The sequence below is a fragment of the Petromyzon marinus genome, chromosome 6, assembly GCF_048934315.1.
Source record: "Petromyzon marinus isolate PM22_M1 ecotype Great Lakes invasive population chromosome 6, UKy_Petmar_22M1.pri1.0, whole genome shotgun sequence".
Classification (NCBI taxonomy): domain Eukaryota; kingdom Metazoa; phylum Chordata; class Hyperoartia; order Petromyzontiformes; family Petromyzontidae; genus Petromyzon; species Petromyzon marinus.
In genome coordinates, this window is record NC_133672.1 from 15607419 (window position 1) to 15618730 (window position 11312).

General features: G+C 43.3%; 1 protein-coding gene across 3 annotated transcripts in view; it reads left to right on the forward strand.

Moving 5' to 3' along the window:
- LTBP1 (latent transforming growth factor beta binding protein 1) overlaps positions 1-10693 on the forward strand; it is a 57908-nt gene extending 47215 nt beyond the window's left edge. For all 3 annotated transcript variants that reach the window (XM_032947711.2, XM_032947712.2, XM_032947713.2), the window contains 4 exons: positions 4407-4583; positions 7530-7748; positions 8354-8503; positions 8800-10693. In XM_032947711.2, coding sequence (XP_032803602.2) covers positions 4407-4583; positions 7530-7748; positions 8354-8503; positions 8800-8987 — 734 coding nt within the window. In that variant the 3' untranslated portion in view covers positions 8988-10693. The remainder of the gene's footprint in view (positions 1-4406; positions 4584-7529; positions 7749-8353; positions 8504-8799) is intronic.
- The last annotated feature ends 619 nt before the right edge of the window (positions 10694-11312 follow it).

Below are 11312 nucleotides of genomic sequence, written 5' to 3' on the forward strand. Positions count from 1 at the left end.
AAGATAGAACTAACCAATATTCCCTGCCACCACGATGCAGGCAGTCAAAAAACAGCCATGCAGTTTTGTGTTTTGCGTGAATACAATTTGCACAACTTAAAAGGACCGATGCGTCATTGCTCCCACAGATTGAACAGCTCCTCTGGCTCCGTCACCAAAGTGAGGGCGCGCGGGGTGTGGGTCACTCGGGCTCGCAAATTAATTTGCGTTTTCTGCCACACGGTCTGGCAAATTTCTCCAATCATGTGTGTGTAGTCAGTTCTTTTCAGCGTCATCTAAGTTCATATGAAATGAAAGCACTTCTACTCAAATTGTGTATCTTGTGTGCTACAATGGTTAGTTTTCTGAGAATTAAATGTTTGTATTTAATTCTGTCTAATTGTATGAAGTAAACATACTTTTATGCCTTGACTGGCTGCGGAGTATGCAGGGTCAGCTTCATTACACAGATTGTTATTGTGTTAACACCCCGCGCAGCCCTGAAACACAATCCTAGCACAGTGCCTAATGACGGTGGTTATGGCTTCGTACGTTTCATACCGACGGTGTTGTTATCATTGGATAATTTTAGAAAGCAGCTCGGACCACTGCACTGTGGATGAATATGTAGAACGTCCCAGGTATCCAGTTCATGTGTCCATATTGAAGCTCACTCGAACTATTCAGGACGTGCCCTTGCCTCTCCGCTAAAGGTACCACATAGGACTGAATGGATTGTTTGATATTTGTACCTAAAAATAAATGCAACTCTAAAATCCTTAATGTGCAAAACATGCAGCTTTTTCTACTGTAGGATCAGCAAACAAATCTTAGCTGCCTTTGCGGCTTATTACAAGCATTTGTTATTTTTCTCAGCATAGCCTTCTAATGCCATCTCTTATACAAGTACAAGGTTTAACCAGCACAGACCTCACCTCCGATGAACAGGGTTGGCTACGTACGGTACGAAAGGAGTTCATAAATGCATAACAAGGCCGTAATGCCAGACCACCTTTTCGTACAAAAACGTGTGGTAAGCTAAAATGTGATTTATTGCTATTTTAGGGTTTTATAGTGAGATGTGAACAACAAGTCACCGCACCTTTAATAAAAGAAAGATACAGAGAGGTTTTGAAGCGTCAGGTTTTGCTCTGTGTCCAAATAATATCATAGGATTTATTTTAGCACGTGATTTATGGAGCACCTAAAAGGCCTGTCTGTTCATAAAGCATTCCTGAAAGTCTCTACTTAGGGCTTGTGTTCTCACTGTAAGTGCATGAGAATGTGTGCTGGACTGCATTCCCGTTGTGTGTGGGGGGGGGGGGGGCTCAATGTTGCCGTGCGTGCGAAACTGCTTTTGAAGTGGAGTAGATGAAAAATGTAAACTTAGACGTGTTCACAAAAAATCATATCTGGCAGAGCGGGCGCAGGAGCTGGAGGTCTGCAGATGGTTGGTTGCGTGTGGTTTCTCAGTCCACAGCTTTGTACATGGAATGGTTCATTGGTGTTTCATCATCGGTGCCCTTTCGCGTGAGAAGCTGTGAACAGAGCACACCAAGGTCCCGACTATTACTGCCTCAAGACGCCTGCTGCTGTCGGCATCCAAATCGCAACCGCTTTGGATACTTAGATTAATGGGGAGGCTGTGAAATTTAAACTTAGAGCTACTAAATGGGGGCTTTTATAGGAGATGGCTGCAACGTTTGCGATACACTCAACTCTCATTGGCTGATCGCCAAAGCAGCACAGATGTGGAATTCCACATACAGTACGAGGCTGAGCCAGACACATCCTGTTTTAATTTTAGCCACTAATGGCATAAATGGGAAAAGTAATAGATCAGGTGGACACTCGAGTACTTAACAAGGTGCCATAGTTTTCAGGGAAGCGATATCTCTTCGTTTAAATTTCAGACTACCATTATGGCCATAAATCTAAGCGATACGTATATCGAGCAAGGGCTCGCTCAGCGGGTGGCCTTTTGCCATTGCATTAATTACCGGTTATGGCATTAGCGGCCGTTGTGCTTTAATCAAGCACATATATAGTATATACACTGTGTGTATAATTTAGCTCGTTTTAGCACCGTATAGTGGAGGGTTTTTTTGAAAACTCTGAGATAAAACCTGATCCCCTGCGCCTGCTCCCAGTCAGCCCTGCTGCTCCGCCCAGCCCGTGGCCTGTAGCCAAGGCAAACGAGAGGGCATGAAAGGGGCTCCAAGCGGCCTGGGGCAGGCTCATGATGCCACGAGACGCACAAGCACGTGGCCTCGGCCAGGGCAAACACAAATATAACCTCCGTAGGGCTCACAAAGGAGCGCAAATTAAGAATAACCTGAATAATGAACTTCAGTGTAAGGCAGCTCACTGTCTTGCGTCAAGCATTGGGAGGCCAAAGAGTTATTTAAAGCATAAGTGCCCTTCTGCAAACCAATGGCCGTGTAATAAACAAACTTTTTTCAGTTAACGTTTAGTTGATTTGCATGGATAATTGCGTTTAGTCAATTGCCCGGCTATTTTACAGTGGAGGCCCGTGGTGTGTGAGCCCAGCAACAACAAAAGCAGAAGACAAAAAACACAATCAATGTTGAAGAGAACAGGAACAAGTTCCTTAAGGAATAGCACTGATGTCAGTTGTAGCTGAGAGTGGTTCTTGGTTCAATGGGTCATAGTGCAGTGTGTTCACTATATCTTCCTATTTCAAAACTAAGTTAGTAATTCATGGTTATTAATATATGATATTGATATATTGTATTATGCTTGTGTGCCAGCGAGCACGTGGTACGTGTAGTTGTAATGACTCGCAGTGGGGCCACATTTTTGCCATGTACAGCAAAAATGGTCATTGGAAGAACGTAACCAGAACACGTAAACGAAACATGGACAAAGTATACGGAGCAAAAGCTCAACGTGTGCAAATGAGCATGGAGTGATCAATGCGGGGATTTACAGAGTGAGAGAAATAGGGATGCATGGTTGAGAGAACAAATCCAACTTACACGCATTATATTGATTAATGGGAAGTAAGTGGGTTTGTGCAGGACACAGCACTTGAAGGGATGATTGCAGATGGACAAGACTGCTCATGGAATAGCAGCAGAAGGAGAGATCACAACCAAGAGAACATCCACTGTAGGGATGGAGTGATGAGGGCAGTTCATGTGCAAGAGTGAGATTTATTGTAGCATCTCAGGACCGGATAAGGCCCACTGAGCTGTATCGCTCTTTTTCAGAAGTGGCTTAGCCACAAATGATAGCTCAACGAAGTGGCTAATCATGTGGAAATGTATAGTAACCACATACTGTAAAAGTATGTTTGTAAATGTGGAGGGAAAAAGTGGAGGACCCGGATAAATGTTCACGCAACCACAGGGAGAGAGACATGCAAACTCCAAATTTTCAGGCGTCAGGGTTAGAATCGAACCCACGACCTCCTGCATACCAGGCGAGGTAGTTAACATCTCATAGCCACCGTGGCGCCCCAATTGTGTGTTTTGTTGCCTTGTGCAGGTACATGTATATGTATTAATGTTTGTATGTGGACTTGATCTTTGTGCTGTGTATGCCCATGTGGTGGTTGTAGAGGGTTGTATAAGCTTGATATAGAGTCCAGGTTCTTTTAGGGAATTGGCAAGTTTGCCACCCCGTAATAATAAGCAAACATTTTTTATCGGGTCATTTATGCAAACCGCGTCTCACGGGAAGGAAGAGATGCCCTATTTCTTGCCTCCTGAGTGGGTATTAAGAGTACATTGAACCCATATGTCCTCAATTTAGCTGTTAATAAGAGTGGCCAATTGCCAGATAGTCAGCAGCTCTGTGCTGAAGAGCAGCACATGGAACCACACAGAAACATACGAGCAATGGTGCACTGTGAACTCGGTGGCCGTTTAATCAAACCAAGCCGCGTGTCACAGAACCCGGCCCGTGTGGTGGTGTTGCTGCTGCACGATACGTTGTTGGCAGCACTGTGCCGTGCCACCCTTTGACCTGTCCCGGTGATGCAAATGCACACAGCGCACGAGTTCTACATGTACCCTACTAAACGGTGTTTCGAGAGTTAATGCAATGTATCACGGTGAAATTGGGGTCATGGAATTATATTGTATTATGTATATGCAGAATTATGAATACTCTTAGAATCTTCAAGCTTATATTTTTTCCCTGAACTGGTTTTTAAGTTGTAAAAATGCATTTTGCTAAACTTGAGTTCCCATTCCTTTTTTAAACTCTTGTCAAGTTCATCAAATATTCTTCCCTTAAAATTAATAGCACAAATTTCGCCGAAACGAAAAACCGCGTAGGGTTACACACATCCATGAACTTGTGCGACTTGCCAGGGATGAGAGATTGCGAACCAAGGCACTGACGGAGTGGCCAGGTGGCCCATTGCAGGCAGGGTCTTATGTGTGCGTTTGGCTCTGCAGAGCGACATGAAGAGGAGGACGCCGAGATGCTGATGAGCATGTGCTGGCGGGCGATGGGCAATGACTTCATGTGCAGCCAGCTCATCCTGGGCAAAGAGACAACCTACACTGAGTGCTGCTGTCAGTACGGGGAGGCATGGGGACCGGACTGTGCGCTCTGTCCAGAACGCAACACTGGTATGCACACCACCCTGCATGCAGCAAGGTCTACCTCATTCTACCCGATACCCAATTTGAGCCACGTCGTACTGTGTTTGTACCTGTGTTGAGGGAAGTTTTTAAATAAAAGAATCCGTCCACATTGTGGGAGCTTTGTCAGAAACATCTGGCTACTCAGACACATCATTAACATTCTACACACCTGGCTGATGAGATTCGATGCAGTCAAATCGGGTCAACGGTTTGCCTTGTTTGAAAAATAAATTGTCGTAGGATATGTATATCCGAAAAGCGGTTGGTCGATTAATCAAGCGTCATTTCACATTGGAGGTAAACCAAATACTTTACCTGTTTATGTCATTAATAAGTATCTGTTGAGACAACCGGTCATGGTGCCCTTTTACAAGTTCCTTTTGTTGTGCTTGTAAAAGTCGGTTTTATCATTTTTGGCAGCTGCAAGGGAGTGGTCGTGTGGTTGTCTCTTGTCGCCTCCTGCTGCCTGCTCGCGGAATTGTGCTTATATGTCATCGAGTAATACTATACATATGGTAACATCCTACTCGTCTAAACAAACTATCTTTTTTTTTCCACAGTTGGTTGGTCAGCAGATGTCATGCCCTGACAGACGGGATGCCCCTGTTTGAATACACCCAAAAATTGTTTGGAGGCCGACGCTTGACTTGGCTATGAAAACAGTTGTTCATCACTTGCCCGTATTTTTAGAGGACGCTCGGAATAACTGGCCCATGAGGGTGATTAAAGAATATTTTTGGTGGGAGGAAGTTGGCTGCTTGTTTTGCGGGGACACGTGATCAGGTCATCAAATTCGGAATACCGTCCCTTGGCAATTTTGGGCACTTCTGCTGCCCAAGTGGTGAAATTCTACTGGGCCCTTTGAGAGTTTGACCTCTGCATTTCTCCCTCATCATTACTTAAGTCCTCGAGTTTGTGAATACGTTTAGTACAGGCTGTCACGTTCTTTATCACCTTGTTTTTATTTTGTTTCGAGAGTCAACGAACATTGTGGTTTTTGTGGCTGCTAAAGTCGCAACGTGAGCCTCTCTCTTTGCCTTACTGTAGTTCGATACGTGATCGTGGTTTTGAAACCAAACATATGCAATCATTTACAGTAATTTGCTCGATACAGTATGAATGTTTACAGGACTGGGTCACATCTCTGTTTTGCTGCTTTCTTTAGTAGGAGGATTGGATTTCAATATTGCACGCCCTTTGAAGTGGATTGACCATGAATAATGCATTTGGCTGTAAGGGGGGGAAAAAAGAGTGCATTTTGCTGTCATGTCCAACTCACAGCTCAGCAGCTGTTCTGACGAGTTTTAATAAAAAAGAAGAGTTATTTAAGCACATTTCAACATCCTGCCTGTCATTCAATGTCACAATGAGAATATTTATGTCTTCTGCTTTATCTACGAGGAATGACTTTGATACGTCTTACATAATGCTGTGATGTGTGAAATGAAACACTCGATTCAAGAGATTGATTTAGCCTGTGTGTGATATAGGGCCGTGTTAAGTGTTGGTTCTGTTTTGGTTTTGCTGGACTATGCTCAAAACTTTTGATCATGGTAGCACAGGTTGCAGGGATTTCTGAATGAATGCACGAGTTTTTTATTTTTGTATTATGCCTCTCAAATGTTCACCTGTGCAAAAATGAGTCGAGGGCTACTATTGGAGTTGTTTTACCCTAAAAAGATATTCAAAGTGCGTGCACCTTTAAAATGCATAAAAACACACGCAGCAAAGTGACCTCACGAGCGGGTTGTTGTGCAGTAAAAGCGCTTCTTCCCACGATGGCAAGGGTCAGAGTTGAACACAGAAAACCCCAGCAATGCACGCAGACAGTGACTCACTCCTCCCACACAGCTCCTTAACTGCCCTGGGAGGCTGTGGCGCCCAGCCCGTTCTTGCGTTCCCATGCAGCAAGGGCGCATATACTCTCCTCGCTAATGATCTCTAATCTTTGTGAAGTTCAGCAGCGGTTTAAATCGCAGGATGTCTAGACAATTTATTGTTTTAATAGCTACAGTGTGAGCTCTCTATATTTAAAACATGAATGCTGGATGGTTTCTTTGCGTAAATTATTAGCATGCTTAAGATGCTAATCGGCTGCTATCTTGAAGTTAATTAAGAAACAGTAATCATGTCATGAGAGAATGAGACCTAATTTGGGAGCGTTTAACATTCGAAACAGTCCAAGGATAATAACCTGTATAAAGTATTGCAGGCTTGGCAGTGCATAACCCGTGCACAGTGTGGTCACAAATAATGAGTTGTCATCAAGACTTATGCCAGTCATCCAATTGGAATAAACTATTTTGTGTCAATGTCACTGCCCAGTCTTTAATGTTAGTAACCAATTGGCATTTCAGCATATTCATGCAGGCCGATTTTGTTCCCAGATCATTAACATGTGACCTGGGCCAATGGCCCTCTGCAAAGCATGCCATGCTTCCCGGCTATTCATTTGCTCGTAACAGCAAAGTTTGATGGCCCGTCCTCCGAGCATTTTCCATGACTCTTAGTAAGTGATCATTTCAGCATGTCTCTGAAAAAGCCGCAGACCACATCAGCAGGACCCAAGCTGGAAGTCGCCCATGTTTTTGACCAAAGCTTTAGGAACGGCTTTCTTCTTTAACTAATGGCTTCACATGCTTAAGATTGAGGCTTTGATCTTGGATGGATGGAATTTACACAAACTTTTTCAGCTGCAGTCTGTCGAGGAAGCAAGATAAACCTATGGCACAAGAAATTTCTGGTAAAGGATTAAGTAAAAAATATTCATATTCTTGTAAGAGAGACAATGTTTGCACCACCCCTCCACAGCTCTGGCCATCAACTGGAACACATGGATTTAATACAAATTGCGAACACACATTGCTTTTTTATAAATCGTTTTATCGTATTGTTTTGTGTTTTCCTTTCCCCCCCCCCCCCCCACTTTAGATGATTTTGCACAACTGTGCAACATCCCGCGAGGTGGAGACCCGGACATGCGGCGAGTGTCTGGGCAGGGACGCGGCGGCTCGGGCTCGTGGATCGCCCGCCAAGATGACAGGGGACTGGTGTCTGGCCAAAGGTACCCGGCCAGCCGTGGGGGCCCACAACCCCAGGAGTTGCTGGCCGGGTCCCTGCCGGTGTTCGTGCCTGTGGAGAGGGACGATAGTGAGTGACGTCAGCATGCACTTTGTAAAACACACGGAGCAAATAATATGATCCCGTTTTAGCCAGCTGCCTGGATTTTTTACAAGGGAGATCCGTGGTGCGTTGGGCACAGCAGCAGCGACAAAAACAAAAGACAAAAAGGTCTATTGCAGAGAACGAGTACAGGTTCCTTAAGGAATATTGCACAACTAACAAACAACAAAAACCAGTGCAATTATAATGAGAGCCATAGATGAGAGAACATGTGCAAGTAAGCTCTGTATTTTAGACGAATAGGGACATAGAGAGCAGGAGTGAAGGGAAAATGGGACTGAGCAAATATCAATTACCTCTAGAAACTATTGACAATCCCACACTATTTCAGAATGAGTAGACATTTGCCTAGAATCCTTCACTGTCTCAGTGGTTTGTGATGTGGTGGTTTTTTCTGTTTCACACTTTTAACCAAAAATGCTGAATTTAATCTATCCAACTTCATTTGATTAAACATAGATCACAGTACACATATTAGCACTTATTTATACGTACAGTAAATATTTTACATGGCAAATATCCTGCTATCTGCAAGGCACAAGAAGACTCTTGATTTGTTGCTTTCTCTTCAGGACTGTTTGACAGCTTTGAGGGCCTGCAGGCACAGGAGTGTGGCATCCTGAACGGATGCGAAAACGGGCGATGCGTTCGTGTCCCCGAAGGGTACACGTGTGACTGTTATGACGGGTACCAGCTAGACCTTTCCCGCATGGTGTGCACCGGTACGGCCAAACCGCATGCCCACACGTGGCAACATGAGTCCCAAGCACCACCCATTGCCACGAGCGCCTTTTTCTCACGCAGCATTGCAGAAACGCTTTCGAGTGAATGTAGCATCACTGGCGAGATGCTTTACTCCAGGATGTGAATGAACCTTAACGGGTCGTGTGCAATAACACCATTTCTCATAAAATGCACCTGTATGATTTATCTCGGTTTATTCACAGTAAGTGACCGTCAACTCTCAGCTGTGTCTTGCGATAGTATTTAATAATGTTGTGATGATGCCTGTTTGTAGATGTGAACGAGTGCGAGGAGCTCAACGAACGCATGTCACTCTGCCGCAATGCCAAGTGCATGAACACGCAGGGCTCCTACAGATGCGCGTGCCTGCCCGGCTTTGTGCCTTCGCAGCAGCCCAACTTCTGTGTCAAGATTCAAAATGAGCGCGAAAACAGACACAAACGAAAATCAAACCACAATTAAAACGGCAAGAGCCAGATCACTTAGCATTGCAACGACTTACGACTCGCCTGTGTGAAGGATTGCACAATCCGGGCCAGCAGACCTCTTTCGCTCTCCAGCTGTCGGATATCACGATTCAACACAGGTTTTGAGTCAAGCTGCCCTTGGAGGAAAGTACTTTTCTTCAATTGTGTCGACATAGAATGATATGGCAGCTGACATAGATGAGCAAGTCTCGGCATGTTTCCGAAGTGACTAGTAGTAAATATATTGAGAATTAAACCGATTAAAAGCCCACTATTTGTGTAGCTAATGTTGAGATGGTGTGTGTCCTCAGAGGGGATGTCAGTCAAGAAACAAATGCAGATGCATATGTTGCTTTTTGAAGCCTTAAAAACAGTGACCAGAACGTCACCTACATTTCAAATGTCGAATGAAAAATCTTCAGCAGTTATGTATTGTTTTGAAATCTATTGCTCTAGTTACTGTATTTCATGCAGACTAATATATTATTTAGTTAGATTTTTTTAAGTACTGCATAGCAAAATACTTGTGTACCATTTTAATGAAATGTCTATTTTTTGTTCTACGTCTTCCTAATAATTTTAATTAGTAGTTCTGCAGGACTGAAACTTACTGTAAATGATAAACAAAAAGTGTTTGTGTTGCAAGGTAATCCACGGTTTAGGGTTTTTTTCTATTGCAATTATGCACACACAGAATACTGTAGTTATGTTGTCATCTCTGCCCTGTGGAGCAGAAATGCTAATGTATGACCCATTTTTTTCTTCACATGGGCAAAATAAAAACCAAGACTTTTTTTTTCATAGACAGCTGGTTTAGCTGTTGCGTTATATAAAATTAGAATGTTTGCTATGTGTAAGTTAATTATTGCCTATTCAAGTGCTGTATTCAAGCCTTTTCCAAAGAATTAAAAGAGTATTAGCTTTTGGTTTGTTTAAATGTGTTTTTTGCTTCCCATGAGTGCCGGAGGTTTGCCATTTTAATTCCTCTTTGGTGACAATGAGAGCTCGCTTCCCAGGGGAATACACCAAAGAAGTGAAAGCGCACACCACTACCACCACTCGAGACACGGCTTCACCCAAAAGGAGCAGCGATGAATGGCACGAGCATTCTGTCAAATACCACAGTGGCATTAAAATAATCGCCAGAAATAACGAGACCAATTCAAAGCGTACAACGATGTGTTAACTCGGTAGGCATTATCACGATGCTTTTAAATGGTATACAGTATTGTAATTCTTAACATAATTGCACTTATTCTGTTATAACTAGTGCTTAGCGCTACGGCTGCAGAAGGCAACCAATGGGATCGTGTAATCGCAGTGTAATACATTTTGAATGCTCTTCACTAACTTTTAAATGAAGTGTTTTCGCCAACATTATGCATTGTTAATGGTCAGCAGTTACCGGTTGTAACCCACAGTACCTCCGATTAGCACGGTTGACGACGTCCGGTTGCTAAAGAAGTTCAACTTGCATACAACGCAACACTGTTAGTAATGTAGTGATTTTTGTATTGGAGAGGGTGTCACGTGAGTGTCAATGCTCACTTTCATTGGGATGTGTGGCCAATCCCTTAATATAGTATTTATACAGATGCAGGCACACTGTGTATGAATTAAGAAATGACAGTGTAAACGTATAACAATCACCAATTAAAAGTAGAATAACTTAATTTACATGAATAAAATTTTCGTATTATTCCCTGTGTCATGCATGTGTTTATTGTGGGGGGTGGGGGTGGAAACAAAACTATATTTGCTGGTTTAAGTAGGGATAAGTGTAACAATAAAATAATAAAAATATAAAACAATAAAATTATCACGACGTTTCGACTGCAACACAAGCAATCATCATCAGGTGTGAAAACCACAGTAAGAAAATTTTGAAAAAGTGGCGGTTTTTTTAACGTTAGCACCACGGAGAGCGATTTGGCAATTATTCAGATGGACGAGTCGATCTATGTTCGGAAAAGAGGAGGGGGAGACGAAAATAATGGATGCGGTCTGAAAGCCACCGTAAGCGTGAACAATCAATTAAGACCCAAAATGGTTTATCAAATCCTTCCAATGATTGCTAAGCCAGAATCCATCTTCTCGGTTGAAATTGTCTCTGTGTTTGTATATGTGGATAGCCTCATGAACGAATCTTTCATGGTAGCCAGATGGCTTGCAAAGAACCTCTGTCTTGGAGAGGTCAATGTCATGTGAGCCTACTGAATTATAACAGTGATCTGCCATGGCCGAGACAGAGGTTCTTTGCAAGCCATCTGGCTACCATGAAAGATTCGTTCATGAGGCTATCCACATATATAAACAGAGA